This window comes from Myotis myotis, unplaced genomic scaffold (assembly GCF_014108235.1).
Source record: "Myotis myotis isolate mMyoMyo1 unplaced genomic scaffold, mMyoMyo1.p scaffold_m19_p_25, whole genome shotgun sequence".
Lineage (NCBI taxonomy): Eukaryota > Metazoa > Chordata > Mammalia > Chiroptera > Vespertilionidae > Myotis > Myotis myotis.
The window spans coordinates 3,631,018-3,655,208 of record NW_023416330.1 but is presented as its reverse complement, the minus strand read 5'-3'; the positions used below and the strand labels follow the sequence as shown (position 1 = coordinate 3,655,208).

At 56.4% G+C, this 24,191-nt stretch overlaps 1 protein-coding gene across 6 annotated transcripts in view; it reads right to left on the bottom strand.

The window, feature by feature from the left end:
* PRKAG2 (protein kinase AMP-activated non-catalytic subunit gamma 2) overlaps nt 1-24,191 on the bottom strand; it is a 226,317-nt gene that overhangs the window by 117,498 nt on the left and 84,628 nt on the right. Inside the window, exon 1 of one of the 6 annotated variants that reach the window (XM_036356121.1) lies at nt 18,772-19,206. The exons of the other annotated variants lie outside the window; for them this stretch is intronic. Coding sequence (XP_036212014.1) covers nt 18,772-18,865 — 94 coding nt within the window. The 5' untranslated portion in view covers nt 18,866-19,206. Of the gene's footprint in view, nt 1-18,771; nt 19,207-24,191 lie in introns of those variants that run through there. 6 annotated transcript variants of the gene reach the window in all.

The following is a 24,191-nucleotide window of genomic DNA, read 5'->3' as shown; positions in this document are numbered from 1 at the left end:
AGAGGGAGCCAGCACAAATACTCTTTCCCCTGCTGGGTGGGCCTCTGTTTGGAGCTGAAGTAGTTTCTGAATTCTTTTTTTCTGTGGCTGAATAATGACACTGAGGCAGGATGACAGGATCTGTTGAACGGGGAGAAAGAGGACTCAAGAGCAAAGTCCCGGGAGGGAGGAGGTCAGTTAAGGAAGAGCTGGGAGCCTAACAGCTCAGCAATCTGAGAAGTTCGTTCACAAACCTAAATGCCTCTGGGAGTGGAGAGAGTGCAGAATTTGTTATCCTTTGCTCCGCTCCCTCCCCTCCAAGGAAGACTCCATTCTTTTATTGTGGTTTTTAGGCCACACCCCTGACAGCAAGCCAGGCTGTGAATCAGCAGGTTTTAATCCTCACCCGAGGATACTTTCCCATTGGTTTTTAGACAGAGTGGACGAGACAAGGAAAGACAGAGACATATTGATGTGAGAGAAACACAACGATTGGTTGCCTACTGCACGAGCCCCAACCAGGTACGTGCCATTGACTGGAATCGAACCCAGGACCCTTCAGTCCACAGGCCGATGCTCTATCCACTGAGCAAAACTGGCTAGGGCCGTCAGCAGGTTTTAAAAGGACGCAGTGCCAGGGCACATACATACGTAGGATGCAGCGTTGTTTTCTTCACTTCCCAGTGTGGAAACACTTGACCACTTTTAAAGTTGAACAGTATCTGAGCCCCCATTTCCCCCTCACCCAGCTTCAACAGCTATCCACGAAGACAGTGCGTACACATCACCAGCACATCACGCCTGCACCACTTAGAAGTCTTGTTAAAGAAGAAAATTCCTGGACCCCACCCCAGACCAATATATCACAATTTAGGAGTTAACATCCCAGAATCTGCGATTTTCCCAAACACCCCCAAAGGATGCTCACAGACAGTTATGTGTGGGGTTATAGGGGTAGACCCCTAGGCTTGGTCCCTGCTGTGCCATTTACTAGCTGGGTAACTTGAACAAGTTTCTTACGCTTTCTTTGCAACACCTCCACCGGCATACAGATATCATGGGTTGCTGTGAGGAATAAACAAGATGGTAAAAGAAAAGTGCCAGACGGCCCTGGACGGTATGGCTCAGTTGGCTGAGTGTCCTCCCATGCACCGAGAAGTTGCTGGTTCGATTCCTGGTGAGGGCACATGCCAGGGTTGCGGGCTTGGTCCCCAGTAGGGGATGTGCAGGAGGCAGCCCATTGATGTTTCTCTCTTGCTCTCCTTCTCCTTTCCTCTCTCTAAAATCAATAAAAACATATTAAAAAATAAAGTACAGAGCACACAGCTCATGAAACACCCAATGCTGTCATTTCCCTGCTTCACTATGATTGGCCTCCAAGCCCCAAGGAAAACATACCCCCAAACGGAGGTTTTTGTGGGGGATTCCAGAGGGAGTGCCTCCATCCAAACCCATGAGGCCCACCATCTCGCTGGGAAGGTCGAGCTATGGTTTAGAGTCACTGACCAACAATGGACAAAACAACACACAAACTGGGGAGTTCACACTGTCGGTCGCAAAGGGGCTCTGTGATACATCTAACTGACCTTAACCTCGGAAGGTGAGCTGTTCATAAATCCCTAACAGGTAGGCCCAGTGGGTAGTCACACCCAGGAGTATAACGCCTGTAGTAAAAGGTTGCCTCTGCCTTGGTTAAGCAAGCCCTGTCCGCTGTTCTTGTGCATCTAGGTTAACACGCCTTCGAAATGCCTCTTTTTCAGACCCCTTAAAGCAGCGGTTCTCAACCTGTGGGTCACGACCTCTTTGGGGGTCGAACGACCCTTTCACAGGGGTCGCCTAAGACCATCGGAAAACACATATATAATTACATATTGTTTTTGTGATTAATCACTATGGTTTCATTATGTTCAATTTGTAACAATGAAATTGGGGGCCACCACAACATGAGGAACTGTATTAAAGGGTCGCGGCCTTAGGAAGGTTGAGAACCACTGCCTTAAAGCGTAACCACCCTCAAGGGAGCACATAACCGTGTCACCTGTCCTGTTATCTGGATTCCCACCTTGCTTTCTCCCACCTCCAAGTAATCTCCCGACCCCACCTTCATTCCAAATGCATAGAAGAAGCCGTGAAACTGCTGTTCTCCGGAGCATTTGAGATCTTGTTTCCCCGACGCTGTCGTCAGTGTGGCCCAAACAGACTCTTAAAAAATTCTCTGCAGGTTTAGATGCTTCTTACGGCGACAAGATGTTGCTATTAGCTGCCCCCGCCCTAGGGTCACATATGGCGTTAAACCCGAGATCCCCTGGATCTTTATTAAGAAAACTCACAGGAGGACGAGGGAGGGCGCTCTTACTATGACATGTGCGGACCCTGCCAAGGAAACGGATAGACTCTGTCATGTCATTCTGTCCCCCTGTGTGATCCTCTTCCATTGAAGAAGGGGGGCGGGCAGAGCAAGGTCCCCTCATCCAAAGGGGGCTGAATCCACCTGCCCTGGTCCCAACAGCTCAGGGCTCAGACTGCCAGAGTGCACCGGTCACGGACCTGGTTGCAGTGTCTGTCGCCCGTGAGCGCAGCCCAGTCTCGCACAAAGCAGATGCGCAATGAACACAGGACAGACGGGGAGCACGTTTCCCACTATATCGACGTGGAAACTGAGGCGTAGACATAGTGAAGCCTATGGTGTGGATTCATTTTGCAAAGCACGGGGACCAATACAAGCCTTTCAGTGGGTGGTTTGAATTCCTGCAAGGAAAACAGTGTCTAAAACACAGAGCACTGGGGAGGGGCCGCTGTCACACCTTCAGCCTCCACAGCGTTTCAGAGAAATGGGTGCTGACAGTGGCACGGGCAGCAGGAATGTGCCCGCTAAGAATCTGGGGGAACAAAAGAACAAAAGAAGGAAAGAAGTTGCCCTTATAAAGTCAAGTTTTGAAGAACACATAAAAAAAAAAAAAGATGTAATTAGCCATTGATGACAGTTACCCAAGAGACGGTGATTATATGCCTAAAGAATTTGGGAACACCCATAACTCCACTCAGGGTGACCTGGGTCACCTGCAGGGAGGCAGAAATAATATTTTACTCTAATTTCATAAGCAGGAACTTTTTGGAGAAACTCCAAAAACAGAACAGTGGACGGATGGTCATTTAAAGGCACAAAACAGGAAACTCCGGAGCCCTTCGACACACGGTCCAAGGGGAGGGTGGCCGAGTGCCAGCCCCAGCCCAGGTCACACTCTTGATCCCTCGGCAGCCGCTGGTCTGGCTCCCTGCGGCACTCAGCCGTGTCCGCACCTGTGCCCATCACCGGCGCCACTTAATGAGAAAGCTCTGGACCTGGAGCCCCCAGGAACCGAGAAAGAGGTCTGTTCTTGGCGTGTGAAAACGGTCATCTTTCGGAGCCTACAAAGCTGATGACCCATCCTGAGACTTGGTGACTCACAGAGGAAGAGTGACCACTTGGCAGGGTTCCCCACCTTGCTTGGACCTCCCTCGGAGTCCCAGTCCCAATGACGGGAGGACGTCTGTCATTCCGTTGACCCACCAGCATCTTTACAGCTGCCCTGTGCTTGGCCTCTAGAGTGGGAGAGGGACTCCAATGTGGGGAATTCTCTCAAGACTCTGCCCGGCCCGCTGTGGCGACAGCACGTCACCATGGGACCTAGACCGACCAATGGCTGTCCGGGCTCAGACTCAGCATCCGCTGCACAGAAGCAGGTGCCAAGCAGGAGCAGACAGGGGGCTGCCTCAGTCTGCCACAGCGAAGTGTCGCAGGCTCATGGCTTAAAGAGCAGAAATGTACTTTCCTACAGTTCTGAAGGCTGGGAAGCCCAAGATCAAGGTCCGGTGTGGTCAGGATCTGGCGAGAGCTCTCTTCCCGGCTTGCAGATGGCTGCCTTCTCTCTGTGTCCTCATAGTCCTCTTTTTATAAGGCCGACAATCCCATCCTTATGACCCATTTAACCTTCATGATGATCTAAAAGCCCCATCTCCAGGCTGGCTGGCGTGTCAGTGGTTGAGCAGTGACCCACAAACCAGAAGGTCACAGCAGGATGGTTGTGGGCTTGATCACAATCATCGAACTGCGTAGGGGGCGTGCAAGAGGCAGCCGATCAATGCTTCTCATCATTGATGTTTCTATCTCTCTCTTCCTCTCCCTTCCTCTCTTTGAAATCAATAAAGACATTAAAATGAATGAATAAATAAATACCCCATCCCCAAAGACTCACATTGGAGGTTAGGGGTTAAGGCTTTAATAGATGCACAACGCAGGCCACAGCCGTGGCAGAAGCGCTGCTGGGGCACCCAGCCCAGCATTGGGTCTGGGCGTGTCCAGCGCTGCGGCGGGGCCATATCCCTGCTCTGGAAGTGACTCTGGGCGCTTCTCAGGAACAGCAGCCTCATTCTTCGCATCCTGGGGTTCTGTGAGCTGCTCACTGTTCTTTAACACACTTCTTCTTGTCCACCTAACTAGCTGTAATGAATCTCCGGGCCTGGGACTAAGAACGCTAACTGATGCTAGGCCAAATGGGGCCTCCTTCCATGGAGTCCAAAGCTGACTTCTTTGAATTTCCAAATAGGATTCTCTAGTTCTTGCTCAGCGGATCCCGAGATGGGCCTGCCCGACCTCGCTCCCTTTATGTTTAAGGACTTGCAGCATCTCTCTTTTCAGCACTGCCTGGTGCTGCTGCCTGGGGCGCTCGGGGCCTGTGGTGTTTTAGGGACAAGTCGAGAGACAGACTCCCTGCCCTCGCTCCTGGGGGGGATGCTGGGCGGATCCGTGAGGCAAGGAGCTCTCACAGGACAGGGAGGGGCGTCTCTGTTGGGACGCCCTGAAATATTCCTGGATAAGGCGAGGGTGGGCCTGAATCAGTGCTGTCTCGTCCGATTGCAGCACCAAGCGGTTGTAACTCAGTTCTGAAACCATCACAATTGAGAAAGACAAAAAAGTCATGATAGATAAAAAGTGTGTGGTGAGGGTGTGGGTGAACTGAGCTCCCATCCAGGTGGCAGTACACGTCACACACCCTCCCTGAGGGAACATGGCAATAGCTAAAAAAATAAATAAATAAAATAAACACATGCACTCTTCGACCCAACAATTTACTCTCAGGAGTGTGTATCACAGATATATTCACGCATAAGCGCAAAGAGTATGTACTTGTTGCATTTTTTTAAAAAATCCTCACCAGAGGATATTTTTCCATTGGTTTTTAGAGAGAGAGGGAAAGACAGAGAAATATAAATGTGAGAGAAACATATCGATTGGCTGCCTCCCACATGCACCCGACTAGGGCTCGGGCCAGGGAGGAGCCTGTAACCGAGGTACGTGCCCTTGACAGGAATCGAACCCGGGACCATTTGGTCCATAGGCCAATGCTCTATCCACTGAGCCAAACCAGCTAGGGCACTGCAGCATTTTTTTATAGCAAAGAACTGAGAATGGCTCCATCAACAGAGGACTGGTTCAGTACTTCCCTGACTCTATAGAATGGAGCACTAGGCAGCCATGAAAAAGAATGATTGTCAGCATAGACTGGTTAAGGGGTTAAAGGCAAGTGGTAGAACAGTATGCATGAAATGCTACCCTTTGTACAAAGAAAGCTTGGAAATGCATAGAATACCTTTGAAAGGATGTGAGATCAGTATCGCCGGAAAAAAGGAGGCCAGGGTCCAGGGTGGAAGAATGTCTAAATGTACAAATTAGTACATTTTGAATGTTTTAACAGGCACATATTACCTATCCAATTGCATATGTATTTAAACAAAACAATATTATCCAGGATTAGGATTGTTCTGTGAACTTCTAGCATGGTCAGTTACGGGGTGATGTGTAAATCACGTAATCTGAGCCCCAGACGCCTGTGTGTAAAACACGCGCTGTGATATTTCACCTTGTAGCTCCTTCTGCTCTAAGATAAAACCCCTTATGGATGGAGCGGAAAGATGGAGCGTCTTGGTGGAGGGTCCCAGGACTGTCTTGTGCAGGGACCTCTCTGAGCCAAAGCGAAATGCTACTTACTCCCCAACGGCACCTTGTGGGGCCCCGGGCCCAACGCTGGGCAAAGCTGTGGAGGGTGTCAGGGTGTTTGAAAACTCCTCCTTCACCCTCTGCCCGCCCCACCGAACCGCCAATCTTTTCCTCCGACACAAGGACACACCGCCCTTGGGCCCCTCCCCTCCCCTTGGCACCAAAACCTGCCCCAGCAGAGGGGTCTGCTCTCAGTCACTTGTGCCCCTCCCTCCGCGGGGCTCCTCCTGGCCTTATCTCTCCCGGAGAGAGGCTTTGCTTTGATAAAGGAAAGCTGGTCGTTACCAGGCAGGGCAGGAGGCGGGACAGCTCTGTGCTCCTGGAACCAGCAAGGTCCCGGTGGGACCAGTGGAGACACAGCCTGACGCCCAGGCTCCACCGGGGCCCGAGAGCGCGCCTCTGCCTCGTCAGCCACAGCTCAACACCAGCCGGCTCCCGGGGGCCGTCACTGGCACTGCTTGTTGTGGATGTGCCGCTAACACACACCACCCAGGCCAGACAGCCGCAGCCCCAGGTCCTCGCCCAGGGACCTTCCTCACCGAGGCCTCGGATCTTCCAATTGGCTCCCTATCTATCAGCCCCTCCCCTCCTCCCTGAGGTCTCCGCCCCCAGAAAGAGGGAAACTGAGGACTGCAGCCAGGAAAGGCTCTGCCTCCGTGGAAACTGAGGAATTCCACGCAGAGCTCGCCGGCTCTGTCCCTCCATAAGCTCCAGCGGGAAGGTGGACGCCAGCCCTGTCTCAGCCTCCTGGGACTGGAGTCAGTGATCTGGGGAGAGTCTAATGATTCCCTTTCCCCCAACGCAGTCGCGCTGGTACAGGCCACAGCCACCCCTGGGAAAGGCCAACAGGATGTGTTTTGGGAGCCCAGGGCCCTTCCCCCAGGGACCGGCCTCCCCTTTAGCTGGGGCTCTGGGTCTGTGAACGGCTCGAGTCAGGGCATCGAGGAGTCACCACTCTGTTTATGGTCCGAGTGAGGCTGTGGCTCAGCTGCCCTGGAACCACCCTGCATGCTCAGATCGAGGGAGACGGAGTTCACCTCTAGGACCAGCACGATCGGGCAGCCAAGGCCACGGCCCGACTACTCGCCCCACCGGGTTGACTGCATCCCCCGTGGTAAGCACGCCCGTCTTGTCTGGGGTGATTGCTGCCCCTTGGCCCCTGCCACCGGGATCCAGTGACCCCCGTCGCATTCAGGGTTTCAGCTCAACGCCAGCAGGCCCATGCCCTTCCTGCCCGACAGAGAGGAGTGACCCAGAGCCCCAAGGATGCTGGGGCTTCCCCGACACGTTCCTTGTCGCGGTCTGTGAGAAGCATGTCCTCCGGACCCTCCCGGGCTGGGGGCGGGGGAGCAGGTCTCACATGGTGATCTGTGCTCAGGTTCCCACCTCCCCACGCTCTTAGACAGCTTCCTCTGCTCCATCTAGGGAAGGCCACCTTTGGGTCCATGTTTCAGCCACACAAACCAAACGTCAGGCCCTGCTGGTTCCCAGAGCCTTTCTTAGTCCTCTTGGCAGGCCCAGGAGTGAGCGCCTCCGCGGCGAGGCAGCCCTCCTCCTCCCCCAGCATCGCACCCAAGAAAGGAGGGGCTCTCAGAAGCAGGGCTGGGCCTTCCTCACCTGTGACACATGCCAGGCACTCATCCAAGTCCCACGCTCCCTCCCCGGCGTCTGGGGCCCTCTCTACCAGCTCTTCTAAGGACTCTGCCCCCCTCCACCCCCCCCCCCTGCCACCTGGGGCCAGTGCTCTAACCTCATACACCTCCCCACCCAAGGTCAAGGTCCTCTCATTCCCAGCACCTCTGGTGTGAAAGGCTAATTCCAGCTTGACTGAAGTGCTTGCACAGAGGCCTCTTGGAGGGACAGCGTAGCAGAGGATGCTGTCAGGACCCAAAGCACCCAAGCATGTCCCTTTAGAAAGTCAGACTGTGGGGACTTGGGGTGCTCCCTGTGGCCCTCGGATCCCACTGCAGGTGGCTGTGACCTCAGATCCCCACCCACCGAGGCACCTTCTTGTTAGCACAGCGATGGGTGTCCTGAGACCCTCTCCCCCGTGGGCGTCGCCTTGGGAGCAGTGGGGCCATTCATATGGCCGCCCACGAGAGGGTGCCATGTGGGAGGTCCTGGGCCAATAGGAATGAGGGTCCAACCTGCCTGAAGGGCCCACGCTCTGTCTGGGTGGGAGGACAGGGTGGCCCCATCTACGACAGATGAACGGGTGAGCAAAAGGGGCATCTGCGCACAGTGGACACGATTCCGCCTCAGGAAGGAAGGGGATCTGACAGATGCCACAACAACGAGCCCTAGGACAGCATGCTAGTGAAAGACGGCGACACTATGATTCCTGTTCCATGAGGGACTGGACTCCTCAGGTTCGCAGAGACAGGAAGTGGGGCGGCGGGTGTGGGGGCTGAGAGCGGGTGGGAGTTAGCGTTTAATGGGGACAGTTTCGTGGGGCAGATGGTCTGATGACGGCTGCACAGCAATGTGAATGTGCTCAGTGCCACTGCTCTGAACCCTTCGGGTGGAAACGGTGCGTATGATGTTATGTATGTTTTACAGAATTAAACGATGCACAAAGAAGGAGCGGGCTAATCACTAGCGGTGCCGTGTGGACTCACGGACAGGGAGGGCTCCAGGGAGGCAGAGCGGGGCTCCTGAGAAAGGTCCGAATCCAAGGACCCCAGGGCCCCCTCCCGCCCTGGCCGGGGCGCAGACGGCTGCTTCCTGCGCCTCCACGTGTCACGCTCCTTTCTCATTCTCACACATCTATGTTCTATTCTGGCCTAAATCTCAGAGCCAGGCCCTCAGAGAGAGCTCAGTAAACCTCCCACCTGATGCTCAAACACTCACCCTCAGCTGAGTAACATGCTGCTGGGGGCCTACTGTGTGCAAGGCTGGTGCTCAGGGAGCCACCTGAGCCTTCGCAGCCACCTCTGGGGGACCACCACCCCGCTCAGCTGACACCGTGGCCCTCCCTTCCCAAAGCAGCCACCCCCGGAGCTCTGCACGCGTTAGAGCAGTGGTTCTCAACCATGGCTGCACGTTAGAATCACCTGGGAATCTTTAAAATCCTGATTTCTAGGCCTCATCCTCCGGAAATTCTGTTTCTTTGTTACTAATGTTGTGGCCCCACCCCATAACAAAGAAACAGAATTTCCGGAGGCTGGGGCCCAGAAATCAGGATTTTAAAAAGATTCCCAGGTGATTCTAATGTGCAGCCAAGGTTGAGAACCACTGTGTTAGAGGCTCTCAAAGACATCAGGGTGTTGTGGATCCTGTGAATCTAGGGGATGTCTTGCAGCTTTCAAACATTTAAAAGGGCTATTTTACTTTATGATTTCAAAAACGCAGTAAAATATAAATACATACAGCCCTGGCTGGTTTGCTCAGTGGTTAGACTGCCGGCCCTCTGACCAAAGGGTCCCGGGTTCGATTTCTGGTCTAGGGCATGTACCTCGGTTTCAGGTTCAGTCCCCGGCCCTGGTCAGAGCTTGAGTGAGAGGCAATCAATTGCAAATAATCGATTTGTCTCTCTCACATAGATGTTTCTCTCTCTCTCCCCCACTCCCTTCCACACTCTCTAAAAATCAATGGTGAGGATTCAAAAAATAATAAGTACCTACATTTTCAGGGGGGGAACAACTTCTCCTTTGCTTCGGCAGAGCAGCCCGTCGAGTATTAGCTCGCGCCTGTCTGAGCCGGCACCTCCAGTTCTTTCAACTCCTTTTCATACCAGGGTTTTGAGTTCTCCTACCACCCAAATTAAGTCCTTGACCTTGAAACCATTTACAATCTCATAGAAAAATTAAGATGAAAGATTAAGAAACTGAATAAAGTCCAAACACAGTAAGATTGTTTATAATTATTATATTTTGTGGTTCAGACTATAAAGAAGACAGCTGAGGTTTAAAGCGATGGGAAACTTCGGGGTCCCTGCGGCCCAGTTTGCCACCCCACCCGGCCCTGTCTGCTTTTTGGGGGGCAGCTGGTTCAAAAGGCCCCGAACAGCTATGTGGCTGAACCTCGAAGTCCGCCTGGGGTCTTGCAGCTGGGTGGACCCAGCCCTCCCCCACTTTGATTTTCTTAGATTTTTCTATCCTGGGGATGAAGGTGATCTATTTTTAGCGAGAGGCTGTGTAAGCCAGGAGTTGCTATAGCGACAGCTGGTGGTTACAAACCAGGACCTGCTACAGTTCCCAGTCATAAATAAACCCCAAACGCTGAGCCCTGGAAGAACGCCGCCTCAGAAACAGGAGCTCCGCCCTGGCGCATGGGCTCCCGCCTGCTGCCCGCAGGGTGTGCTATCAGCAGGCGCTGGGCGCTGGGCTCTGCCGTTGAGAGCAACCCGGGGGGGGGGGGGGGGGGGTGACGCTCAGCTACCAGGCGAGGAAAAGCACCTGCGTCTGCTTGGCCCTGGGCGCTGGGCAGGAGGCGGTGGCTGTGCCGGGTAAGCACGAGGCTGGGAAGCCCGGGAAATGGAGACGCGGCACCTGATTACGGACTGGCCCACGAGGCCGACGCGCGCGCACACTAACGCTGAAACATCCACCCAGCCGGCCTCGAACGTGTCCAACAGAAATGAGCAACACGCACAGGAATACTCCCAGCAGCTGTGGGGGCCCCGACCTGGAAACCGCCCAGGCCCCGCCGGATGGACTGTGGTCCCTGCCGATGAGGAGCCTTGGTTACCCAGCAACTGAGGGGACTTCAGCCACAACCGGGGCCTCGTCGCACCTCCCACAGTTCACGTGAAAGAAGCCGGACAAAGAAATAAATCTCGTCCGGGCCCAGTCTGTGAAGTTCCAGACCAGATCAAGTAACTTGGGGGAGGTGCCTGGCGGGGAGTGCGGAGGCTTCTGCGCTTGGCGGTTACGTGAGCACGCAGCGCACATTCGCTCTGGTTTGTACGCGCCTCTGCGTGCGTCCACTTAGTGAGACACACACACGAACAAGGTTGTGAACGTGGGCACTGCGTTGGTGAGCCCATGTCAAAGGCATCTGGTGCTGGGAGAGTTCGAAGTGAAAGTTCATGGGTGGGGACCACCCAGGAGGAGTGGAGCCGGGCCCACATGGTCGCTGTCAGGTCAGGGCAGGATCACCCAGACGTGAGGACCAGAGAGCCCCGCCACCTGCGAGGGGGCCCCTGCCGTGGGGGATCCTGAGAAGGGAGGCTGGTGGATCAGAGGCTGGAGAAGGGGGACCCTTGAGGGGCTGTGGAAGGTGAGGGGCTGCCCCTGTGGCTTAAGTGTGCCTGGGGGGCGGGAGCTGGCCCTCAGGCTCAGCATGAAGACAGTGACTTGCTCATCTTTCTGTGGTGCCGTCGGGGCTTCTCTCAGCCACGGCCACAGCTGCTGCTGGTGACCTCCAGGCTACAGCACTTCTGCTGTCCGACCGACCAGCTCGGGCTGCTCTGTGTCCAGGCTGAGCCACCAGGAATGAGGAGCAGAGGATAGAGGGCCTTCTGACTCAGTATCCCCTCTGACTCATGGCCAGCCAGGGTAGCAGCCAGAGGGTCGGGACGAATGGGACAGAGAAATGATGCTTTTTACGGCCCTGCAGGAAGGGGGGTGAGCGTGGTCCACCTCAGGCCAGGAGAGCACTGGCCCAGCGCCGCTGGACGGGGGCTGGCACACAGCTCTCCCTCGGCAGGGCCACATGGGGCTGACAGGTCTGCTGGCCTCTCTGGGCCTCAGTTCCCCCTCCACCACCTGTTCACCTGACTCGACAGAGTTATCGAATGTAAAACACTGCAGAAGCCACCACATGAGACATCATCAACGGCGAACAGTGACGTCCCGTCCACCAGGCCAGCGCTCCGGTCCCCTCCCTCCTCGCACTGGCCTTCCTCTGCTCCCCGACGACGCTCTCCCGGTCCTGGCCGGCTGCTGCACAGCCTCCCACAGCTCATGTCTGTCTATCAGAGCTGGTGACTCGGGGCCCGCACAGGGCGGGCGCTGGGTGACAGAGGAGTCGCCAGGCTTAGGGCGATGGGGCTGCCACAGCAGGCGGCAGGAGGTGCGGGGAGGAGCTCCCCCACCCATGTGGATTCTGTAGGCTGGCCACAGGTCTGACCAGGGGCCTGCGCAGGAGGGGACACGCTCCCCTCTGGGGACCTGTACCCTGGATTACTACCACTGTCATGGGATACCTGTGTGGCCTACTGTGCCAGGGCCAAGGCTGGGCCATGGGCCACAGTGGTACGAGAGGCCAACCTGGCCCTCAGGGAACATTCATGTTGATTCATTCCAGAGAATATTTGGACTTTGCATATTATTTTCTTCGTAATCATTAAAACAAATATTGCCATGACCAGTGTGCTCAGTAGTTAGAGTGTCAGTCCATGTACCAGAGGATCTTGGGTTCAATTCCCCGTCCAGGGAACATACCTGGGTTTGGGCAGGAGGCAACCAATCAATGTGTCTTTCTCATATCGATGTCTCTCTCCCTCCCTCCCTTCCTTCCACTCTAAAAATCAAAGGAAAAAATATCCTCAGGTGAGAATTAACAAAATAAATAAGCAAATAAGTAAAAAAATACATACACTGATAAATAAGTACATTAAAAAACCAAATTATTGCTTGAGGATAGAATGCACCTTGTTCTTCTATATATACTAGAGGCCCAATGCACGAAATTCATGCAAGAGTAGGCCTTCCTTCCCCCGGCTACCGGCACCGGCTTTCTTCTGGCATCTGGGACCTGGGCTTCCCTTGCAGCCCCAGCTTTGTCCAGAAGGACTTCTGGTCTAATTAGCATATTATGCTTTTATTATTATAGATAAAAGGCTAATATGCAAAGTGTCCCCTTGGGAGTTTGACCAGGAGACTGGGAGTTGGATTGCTTGCTATGACATGTGCTGACCACCAGGGGCGGCACAAAATGAAGGAAGGCCCTGGTCGGCAGCCAGAAGGCCCCGATTAGCCCTGTTTGCCAGCCAGGCCTAGGGACCCTACCTGTGCACAAATTTCATGCATTGGGCCTCTAGTTAAATATAACAAGCTCTTGATCTTATCTAGAAGCTGGAGGGCCACCTGTCGCTTTCTGAGTGCAAGGCTCCTGGGCCCTCAGCCCCAGCCCGGCCAGGCTCTGCCTCAGAGAGTCTGCATGTCAGAGCAGGAGTTGCCCACCCAGCCTGGCTCTCCAGCCCGGAGCCCGGTCACAGACCCTGGGCGGTCTCTATCACTGTGCAGTCACTGTCTAAACTCATCCTCTTTCACAACCGTCCTTCTGATTTCTCTGTTCATCCCACCAGGCTCTGCGATCTTGTCTTACTGTCAGTGACACTTTCAGATATCCGTGGCCCTGGAATCATTTGTCCAGTGTCGGGGTTCTCCACTCAGGGCTCCCCAGAGGAAAGCAGCTGCCAAAACCATGTTTCTCACAGCCTCACCTGGCATAGCGAGCACCTGGTGCAGGTGCACCCACTTTGCTGACTGCCCCATCATCACCAGCCGTGTCGCCAGACCTTCCGAATGTGCTCTCTGGGCACTGAGCGCGACGGCCCCGCTGCCACTGTCCCCTCCGACCCCCTCCCCGACCCAGTGGGAGCTCAGACATTCCCAGAAAGCTCCCACCTGCCGCCTGCGAGGGGCCCTTGTCCAGGGGCCGCCAAGCAGTGTTAGCTGCCGGCTCCATAGAGAAACAGGGCAGTGGGCCTATGAGCTCTTCCAACAGGGCTCAGGGGGCAGACGGGGCTCAGGGAGCAGATGGGGGTCAGGGAGGGCAGATGGGGCTCAGGGGGGGCAGATGTGGGCAGACAGGGCTCAGCGGGGCAGACGGGGCTCAGGGGGCAGATGGGGGGCAGATAGGGCTCACGGGGGCAGATGGGGCTCAGGGGGGCAGATGGGGCTCAGGGGGCAGATGGGCTCAGGGGGCAGATGGGGCTCAGGGGGGCAGATGGGGCTCAAGGGGGCAGATGGGGCTCAGTGGGGGGCAGATGGGGCTCAGGTGGCCTACGGGCCTCGGGTGACTTCTAGCCGAGCCGCATCCCTAAACCCTGTGCTCTCCTTGGAGCACTGGGGAATGTGCCCTCTGGTCCCAAACACCCGCCATGACGGTTACAGCATCTGCCCCGCCCCCAGCCCCATTCTGGCCAAGGAGACACAGCACCTCCAGGGTCCCCTGTGTGACAGGAACTCGGAAGGGAGGTCAGGGGTCCGGACCTGTGGCGGGGCTGGGGGCCAGGCTCCTGTCCCAGCGCCGCCCTCACTGTCCCAGGGTCCTCAGAGCCCGGCAGTGCTCCTCCCAGGACCCCGGGCTCCTCTGCAGCAGGTGCAAGCCCAGCCCTCCCTCCACACTCACCCGATGGAGAATAACCTGGCTTCCAGGCGCCCTCCCACCGGGGCCCTGACCTGGTGCTCCACTCTGCTTCCTGCTGTCCGGCCACACGGGCCTCTCATGTGACTGGAACACACCGTGGTCTCCCCCCGAGGCCTGGAAGGACCGACCCCAGGTGCCCACAGGGCACACTCCCTCCTGTCACGCAAGGCCAGCAGGGGAGCCCCGCCCGGCCCGCCGGCTTGTCCACAGCACTCGCCACCTCCTGGCATCGCAGACGACCGACCGTCTGTGGAACTAGCCAGACCCCGAGGACAAACACTGACTCCACTCATACAGGGCACCTCGAGGCGCCAATTCATCGAGGCAGGAGGTGGAAGGGGTGCCAGGGGCTGGGGGTAACGGGGGCAGCTTTCAGTTGGGGATGATGGGAAGTTCTGGGGATGGATGGTGGCGATGGCTGCCCAGCAGGTGTAAATGCACTCAGTGCTCCTGAACTGTATGTACACTTACAAACAGCGAAGATGCTAAGTCTTGTCCTGTATGTGTACCCCAATTTAAGAAGGTGTGTGCCCCGGGAGGGTGGGCTGGTGTCCTGCTCATCACGGTGCCCCCGGGGCTGGCACAGAGCAGACGTTCGGACGCTGGTGGGATTGGCAGAGCGTTGGCCACTGTTGAAGCTAAAGGTGAGGACCAGCACACCAGTCTCTCTACTTCTCCATCTGCCTGCGAATGTCCATTATGAAAAGCTAAAAACATATATTTGAATGAATAAATTTTGGGATCTTTCAAGGCAACCCCACTCAGGACTCCAGGAGCCAGGCAGGCAGGTGGGGAGACCTGGAGGGGCCGGGCGGGGAGCTGAGGGGACAGAATGGATAGTGGCCTTCTCTCCAGCTCTGCCTGCTGCGTGAGGCCAACTGGACTGGCGACTGGGAAGGCAGCGTTGGGGGACGAGTGCCTGGGCACGAGGGTCTCTGGAGTGCTGCTCCAGAGCCGGTGGTCTGTTTATCCCGAGAAGGGCGGACTGGAAGGGCGGCGTGGCCTCAAGCCAGGACTCGCCATCGTTCTGGTCTGGGTGTCTGTGGACTCCAGCGGCCTGGGGACGGTGTCAGCCCGAAGCACCTGGCACGTCCTCCTCCAGCGCCCCCTCTGGGGATCTCTGTAGACTCGAGATTGTTCTTCACAGCTCCCCTCTAATTGTAGAGGCGAAGAGCTGCTACAGTAATTTCCTTTTTTTTGCTGATTAGCATAATCCCCTCTGATCTTCCTTTTCCCTTTTTTTTAATCCTCACTCACCCAAGGAGTGAGGATATTTTTTTCTCCATTGATGTTTAGAGGGTGGGAGAGAGAGAGAGATTGATGTGGATGAGACACATCGCTTGGTTACCGCCAGCTCCCACCCCGAACAGGATTGAACCTGCAAGCGAAGTACGTGCCCTTGACTGGGAATCGAGCCCTCAGCCCCTCAGCCCATGGGCTGACACTGCAACCACGACGCCAAACCGGCCAGGGCTCTTTTCTATTTTTACTGTGATTGCTACATGCGCTCAGTCCACATGCTCTGCAATTCTGTTGACCAAAGAGGCTAAAAGAAAAGGCTACGGCAGAATGGTCGCTGTCTGCCCTGTGAGGTGTGAGAACTAGAGGGGCCCGTGCACGGAAGCCAGGGGTGCAGCTACACATGGAGGCCCAAAGGATGGGCTTTTCTTGAATCAGAACTTTTTAAAAACATGTTTTTTACTGATTTGAGAAACACACATAGAGAGAAACATCGTGTGAGAGAGAACACCGATCAGTTGTCTCCCACATGCACCCTGACCAGGGATTGAACCTGCAACCTGGGTCTGTGCACTGATCGGGAATTGAACCAGCGACCTTTCTGTGCACAGGACGACGCTCAACCAACTGAGCCACACCGGCCAGAGCATGAATCAGGGTGTTTTATCAAGGTGTGAAGTGTTCAGAATTCCAAGGAGAGCCGAGTACTGCAGAACAACAATGCCACCCAGGGGCAAACACAAATGCTGACCTGCCCACCTTTCGGGGTCAGCTGTGTGCGTGTGCATGTGTGTGTGCGTGCGTGCGTGCGTGTGTGTGTGTGTGTAACAAAGAAGGTGTGTCTCTCAATCTGAGGAACTCCGGGGAAACCAGCCGAGGAAGCAAAGTGTACCTTATCCCCTGAGGAAGGGCCCCGCCTCCCACTGCCGTGGGCCAGTGCCGATCCCTGGAAGAGACTGAACCAGCCACAGAAGCAGCAAAAGGGCCCAAGGAATCCACACCGACCACCTAAATGCACTTGATTTGGGGGAAAGGAGGACACGGAAAAGACGGACACTTTCGCGGCCCTCGTGGGAACTTTCCTAGGGGGAGGAAGAGGCTCCTCTACAGTTCCTTTGGCTACAGGAGTAACTACAGGAAGGAGAGCGAGGGGGTGAGAGGGAATTTAAACCCCCAAGCCCCGAAGCCGTGCTTACTCGAGAAGCATGGGTAACGGTGGAGTGGCTCCTTTCCCAGCTGCCCACAGCCAGCCACTCGGTAGGGACAGCTGGTGACGCCCCAGGTGTTGGTTTAGAACGATGGGCGAAACGCTCCTTTGGGGACATGGTCCTGGTCCCTGCCAAGCCAGGAGGTCCCAGGCGGGCGATGGGGATGGTTAACCTGGGTCTTGGAAGGTGGGCCAGGTTTGGACAGGCTGGGGCTGGGAGAGAACGCTCAGCCCACCGTCTCTGTTTGGGCCTCACTCGTCACATCCAGGCCAGGCGCTGTCAGAGGGGCCAACACCGGCCCTCTGGCCTTGCTCCTGGTTCCACTCACGGAGACTCAGGAAAATCAGGACACACCTGGACACTGGGCTCCGGTCACCTCAGGTGGCCTCACCGACCTCCCAAACCCCAGGAAGGTTCTGCCGGGAGCCGTGATTTCCCTGAGCCCGTGGTCGGCGCCGGCATTTGCATGTGAGCGCTTGCAGGACTTGGTCGACATGCAAATATCCGTTTGCTCTCAGAAGAGTAGCAGACAGGCAGACCGCCAGATTTACCTCCCCAGGGAGAAGCTGCCGTCGGGCAGGCATGTCAGAGGCCTTTACTAATGGGCCCGCCCTCCCTATTAGCAAAACCTGACTTTTAGTTAAACAGTAGGTCCAGACTGAATTCTAGAGCAACGAAGGGTTTATTACTGTATTATTTAAAGTAAGGCTTCTTTTTAAAACATGTCTACGAATCCAGCCCAGGGTGCCTGTGATTCCTCCGTTGGTTAGGGCAAGGCACCGTCTGTGTTCCTCTAAGATTCACCTTTGTATCCCGTCAGATCGGTTCTCCAGTCCCTCCCCAAGGCTCGGACTCGCGGAACTCCAGAGCTGCCGAGTCCTCCGCTCACACCGCCCAGGTCACCAGCGTCACCCAGGGCCCACCATCCGGAAGTAACCGGTTAAGCTGAACATAGCTAGGCCGTAGGCAAGTTTTCTGACTGCCTTTTCCTTGTCTTACTATCCCATTTCTCATGTTCTGCCCAGATGTCTCCTTACCACACATTACACACATCACATTGCACTCAGGGGCCACAACATTTGACACACCCCTTGCTGTCTCATCTCTAGCACCGCTGGGTGCGGGAGCCTGTTCCACCTTGCCGGGGCGCTCGGGACTGTCCGTGTCGTACCAGCAGTGTGACCCCCCTTCCAACAGAATGAAGCTCCCCTCCCATTTGAGTGGCAGGTCTTGCAGGCTCCAGGAAGCTAAGAATGCTTCGGAACCCACCCACCTGGCTCCAGCCACGGGCACGGCACAGCCCACCCCAGCCCGCAGTCCACGGACACCCTCAACCAGAGATGCTTCCCACCTTCTGGCTCCCTGGTCCCAACCCCTGCGCCTGGAGAAGCTGGAGGAGCCCCAGAAGCCAGGGAGACTACAAAACAAGCTCCTCTCCCCTGGGACACAGGTCAGGCAGGGGCTGGTCCCTGTCACATGGATCCTAGGGCCCGACGGCTCAGCCACAGGACGAAGGCGCCTGTGGAATTCCTCCCCCGGTCCCCACCGCTAGGCTCCTCTGCGCGCGCGCGTGCACACACACACACACACACACACACACACACACACATCACTTCTAACAGCCGGAAACAGCAGTCCCCATCCATCCTTACTTTTCCCCAAGCCGCTGGCTCTGCCTAAATGAATGACTGTCCAACCGATCACTAACCGCATTAGGCCGGTGGGCAAGAGAGGCCGTGGCTGCAGAGGAAGGCTGTGGGGCAGCTCACGGCAGCTGCTTTGCCATCAGTACGGAAACACACCCCACACACACCCATCTGCTCCTCTCACTGCTGCCTAGCAATCACATCCACGGCCACAGGGAGAGGCTGCACCCTGCACACACACACACACACACACACACACACACACACATACACACATGCCCTGGGTTTCCCTCCCCCACAGGCCCAGCAGAGAACGGGCAAAGGGCAAAGGGCAGCGTCCTACCGAAAAGACCATGGGGCTCCGACTGGCGCCTCTCGGTGCTCCGGTTCGTCTCCTTGTGCTTCTTCTTCCCCCTGAGGCTGCCGAAGCGCTTCATCGGGAGCTGTGGCCACAGGAGCGGCCGCAGGCGACCATACCAAGACCCTCGGGACCCCCTTCAGCCCCAGGCGGCGGGGGGCCAGGAGAGGTGCAGCATCAGCCCGCAGGTGTCTGGAGCCCGGCAGTGGGCCACCAAGAGCTCAGAGACAGCGGGGAGTCCAGGCGAACTCCCGGGGGCCCCAGGCGAACTAGGATGGGTCCCTCTCCGGGGCGCAGCCTCAGGACACACAGCGGGGTGACCCCCGTGCAGCCCTTCCTCCCGCAGGCCTCCGGCCGCAGCAGCTGGGGCAGCCCGCTGGCCCGGAGCGGCAAGGAGCCGCCGGCAGCACAGGCAGAGCCTCGCCCGTGGGTCTGTTTATGGAGCTCAGGTCAGCTGTGTGCTCAGACACCCCAGGGGTTTCTCCCTCTGTACAGTAGGAAGGAGGGAGGACGAAATAGGCAAACGGAGCACGGGCCCGCTGGTCATGTGCGGGTCTGCGATGTCTCTTTAAAAAGACTGTAAAAGGAAACCACGCTGGGCAGACAAATCCTTGGCACCAATTGGCCGGAGCGCACTCCCATTATGACATGACATCACACAACTATTTTGATTCATGTGTTCCAGGGGCTCAGAAGGCTCCGGCGCTTCTCCATGGAGAAGTCACATGTCCCTGGAAATCGCTGAGTCTACTTCAGCTCAGGGCTCCTTGCGATGAAAGAAGCAAGACCACCTGTAAGTGGGGGACCTGGGGCCCCCTGGGGTTCACCGGAAGGGCCAGCAAATTTGCTAAGAACTGTAGAATGACAGAGCTCAGAAGAGGTTGTAAAGAGGGTCTGGTCCAACCCCTCCCGGTACAGATGGGGAAACTGAGGCTTGGGAAGGAGATGGGACTGATCCAAGGTCCTGCAGGTAATGTCAGAACCAGGGCTAGAATTCTAAGCCAAACCCACGACCTAATTAAACAAACCAAAAAACTTTCAGCTTGTGTTTTGCAACTGTGAAACAAACGTTAAAACCACAAGAGGGAAAACAGTCCCCCCACCCCCGCCACCCCCCATATCTTCGCTAGCCTACAGGAAGACACAGGACCTGCTGACTTGCTTCGTGACCTTGAGAAAGTTTCTTCCCGCCCATGGGCCTCAGTTTCCCCCTCTGTGAACCAAGAGGAGTCGTGGACATGTTAGGATCTAGTCTGTTTCTCAGCCGGAACTTCCGATGGCCGCTCAGTGTGCCTTCCTTTCCTGCTGGACCCAAGGGCAGCTCAGTGGCCCAACATTTGCTGCAAGGATGTCTGAACCCACACACCCAATAGGCCTGGCCCTCAAGGAATTCCCCAAGGACTTGGAGAGACAACGATAAGCTGTCAAGCAACACTAACTCATAAAGAAGCTGTATGAGAATGAGGTTAAGTGGCGAGAATGGGCGCGTGTCATCAGCACCGATGGGTGGGAGGGTCGCGTGGCCCAGCGTGGAGAGGAGGGCACGAGCTGGCCCTGAGGGTTGAAGGAAAGGAGAGAGGCCAGGCCCCACCTGGGGGGAGCTGAACCTCCAGAACAAGGTGTAAAACCTACCTCTGGCCAACTCCCCAATGTTCTAGTGGGTTATCTCCGTGGTTAAATATCTCAGCCCAAATTTACTGCGATAAACTCTGAAAAAGACTAAGTACGTAGGTTTGGAGTTCCACATTTAGAGTTCCCTTTTTTTTTTTTTTTAAATCTATCCAGCTGTTAATGGAAATTGAATGTTCTGATTTAAAAATAAAGCTGAACTTCTTTAGCAAAAAACCGCTAAACACGTGTTCCAGTAAGAAAAAGCGGGGCATGTTTGATTAAAAGGAAAATGAGATGTTATATCTAAGCCAATATAATATTCTTGCCTTAGTGACAAAGTATGGAGCAAGAGAGAAGATTTCAGAGCCTAGCAACGAAAGATGAAAATACAGCAACGTGGTTAGGCCTGCTGCTCCCTGCTCAGTGCACATGGCCACTCACTCATCACACAGTCATTAAACCTCCGTCAAAGGCAAGGGCAGGAGCTGACGGAGGGGATTAGTGTCCTGAATAATTCGAAGGCATTCTTGTCCTCTAAGAACTCCATTTTAATTAGTCAAATAATAACTCCCATTTGTGGAGCGCTTCCCACATGCCAGTCGGGGTGCTGGTCACCACACGGTTATTATTTTATCTGGTTCTTCCTACAACCTGTGGGCAGGTGTTAGTAGCACCATTTTATATAAAGGTGAGTAACGCAGAGTCAGGGAAGCAGCCTGACTGGGTTCACACGCCTAACAAGTTGGAAGACCGTGGACTTGACCCTTATTTATCTGATTCCAAATGCACATCTTGCCCTGCCGCACCCTCCTTTCTCATACACAGGCACAGGGAAACCCACCAGCCGCAAGGCAAGGCCTGGGCAACGCCCGGGCTGGGCCCTACAGGACCCTGGGGTGGGGCTGGAGCGATTGGGAAGTTCCTCTCTCTCCACTCCCACTTGTAATTTTTTTATTTATATGTTTTTATTTATTGATTTTAGAGAGGAAGGGGGAAGAGAGAGAGAGAAAGAGAAACATCGATCTGCTGTCCCACTTATCTGTTCATTCACTGGCTGATTCTTGCATGTGCCCTGACCAGGAGTGGAACCAGCAACTTAGGCGATTCGGGACGATGCTCTAACCAACTGAGCTACCAGGCCAGGGCCTCCCACTTAGAGTTTTGATCTTGAGGCAAGAGAGAAGCACCATATTTGAAAGTCTTTGTTCCCATCACAGTTCATCTTGTAACACCGGCCAGCCGAGCGGGTGTCTACGCAGAGCTGACCTGACCCAGGCTGCCCGGCTCTGGGAACACCAGGCAGACCGCTCGCCTTCCTGAGGCCGCGCCCAGGCTGCTGAGCACGGACGGGGCAAGACCCCTGTCCCCCCTGCCCTGCGGGCCCAGAACCCGGGGCTGCCACCAGCTCGGCCCCACGCTCCGCGGGCTCACTTGTGAGAAAGGTCGGTGCCCTCGTAGAGCAGAGCCAGGGTCTGGCCGAGTGAAGAGAAGGACCACCCAGACCGCTCCGGGTCCCGGCTCTGCCACTGAGACGGGAGCAGAACACTCCGAACAGAGATGCTGGCGCTGGGCCGACTCGCAGACGGCCGTGTTTGCCTACACAGTTCGCTGTGGTCAAGGATGCGGACAAGCTTTTGTGGAAGGAGCTGGGAGCGGTGTGAAGGGCAGCTTTAAGAAAAGCTAGGTGACCTTGAGAGTGGACACCGCCCCCCCCCCCCCCCCCCGAAAGACCCCACCTACAGCAACATGTACTTTTGACCTCAATCAAGATGTTCTCCCTGGAGTCGGGTCAAAGCCTCACGTGCTGACGGGGTTTCCGAGCAGCTGCTCTCCTGGACCCAGCCCCTGCCGCTCTCCCTGTGCACACACTCCGGCCGTGGCCCTCTCCTGGGTCCATCGTGGCCAGCACTGGCTGGCAAAGTCCCTGGGAACCTTACCAGGCGCTCCCACTGGTGTTCCTGCCTGACCATGCATACCTGAGATTCCTTAACTTGGGAGTCTCCTCAAGGCCTTGCCTTCCCCGGGGGCCCGGACGCTGCACGGGGCAGGCGACATCCACACTGCGGGAGAGGGACCTGGGACCACTCGCCGGAGTCCGCAACCTTCCCGACTGCACCGTTCCCACCAGCGGGTGGTCCCAAGGGCACGAGGGGGCCTCCTCCACCAGCTGGGACTCACCCTGGGGCGCTGGGGAGTTTTTTTAAGGGAAGGGTTAATAAAAAAGGAACTGCTGGCTCCCAAGACAGAACCGTATTTGCAAATGTCTCTCAAAGGGCCAGGCCTTTCTGGGTCCGATGCTCACCTCTCGGTTGGAACAGGACGGGTCACTGGAGCGGCAGACACCTCGCCCTGCAGCACGTCCCAGGCTGAGGGGCAGCCCCACCCAGATCACCACTCCGACCCGTTCCACAAGGTCTGGGAGGGGCGGACTCCAGGCCATTCGATCTGTGTGCTTTGTTTTTCTTGCTGTGGTTTTTCTAGTTTTTCAGCTATAAAGCAGTTGACAGCTAGAAAAACGAAGTGACACCAGAGAGTACTTCTGGGGACATTTCACACCGAGCGCAAGCCATGCTCCCGCCCTGCGTGTCCCGTCCCCAGCCGGAAAGCTCCGCGGCGGGCCCAGCACCAGGGAGCAGGTTCCAGCTCGGGCTCCTGAGCTCAGAGGTGGGGCAGGACCAGGAGCAGGTGTGCCCTGCACCGGTCACCTGGGCAGCATGTCCTGTCCGGGCACCCTGGCCCTCCCCCCTGGAGCCGCGGGAGGCTGTGACACCCCTCGCTGCCCTCTGCGGGGCTCCAACGTGGCTCAGCCACGGCTCTGCATGTCCCCCATGCAGGTCCAAGGAGCACAGGCAGCGGCATGCGGGGTGGGGGTGGGGGAGGGGGGGCAGGTGTCCTGATGCTTGCATTTCACCAGGTGTTGCCTCCGCACCTCCAGATACTGCAAACCACTCAGCAGCCAGAGTGCGGCACACACCCTGAGGCCCAGCTTCTGTCTGTCACCCCAGCCAGTGCTCGCCCTTGCGCAGCGGCAGGAGGCCCCGAGATGAGGGGACTCGTGGGGCCACACGGGTCCCGAGGCAGTGCCACGCCTCCACCGAGGCCAGCTCAGCCGGGGGGACTGCCCACAGCAGCAAGGCTCCTGGGAGCCCTAACTGCCTCTGGGTCACCAATTCAAGTGAAAAATGAAAAGGCCCCAATCCGTCCTCATCCCGAAGCCGCGCCGGTGTGGTGTTATATGCAGGGGAGCCGGGAGCCGCACGGACGGGAGCAGCTGCAGAGCGGAGCCGGCTGGTGGAGCCCCGAGTTCCCAGTGGAGTTCCCGGTGCCGTCCGTCTGTCCCAGCTACAGCCTTTCCCAAAGCGCCCTCCTCACCCCTTCTGTGCCCAGCCGGGGGCAGGGCGGCCAGCCAGTCCTGCTCGGCTTACGAAATAAAAAGGAACAGAGGTTCAGAGAAGCAAAGTGATTTGGCCCAGATCCCCTGGGAGGGGAGCCAGCGGACGGGGTGGGGTTACCTCCTGGGTCCCCGGCCCCCCATCCAGGGGCCCAGACTGCCGCTTCTCCGTCGGGAGTTGACAAAGTCAGTGGACGCACGTCCGCTGAAACCTCAGAGGATCGTGTGACAACCTGAAAAGCACCCAGGTCTCCGGGAGACCGCGGGCCCAGCACAACCCCCTTTCGTAAGAGGCCGCGGGGCCGGCGGCGCCAGGGCCACTCGTTAGCACGATTTGCTGGTGCTCCTGCCGGTTGCAAAACCCTGTGTCAGATTTCACGGCAAGTCCTAAAGGTCACGGCGG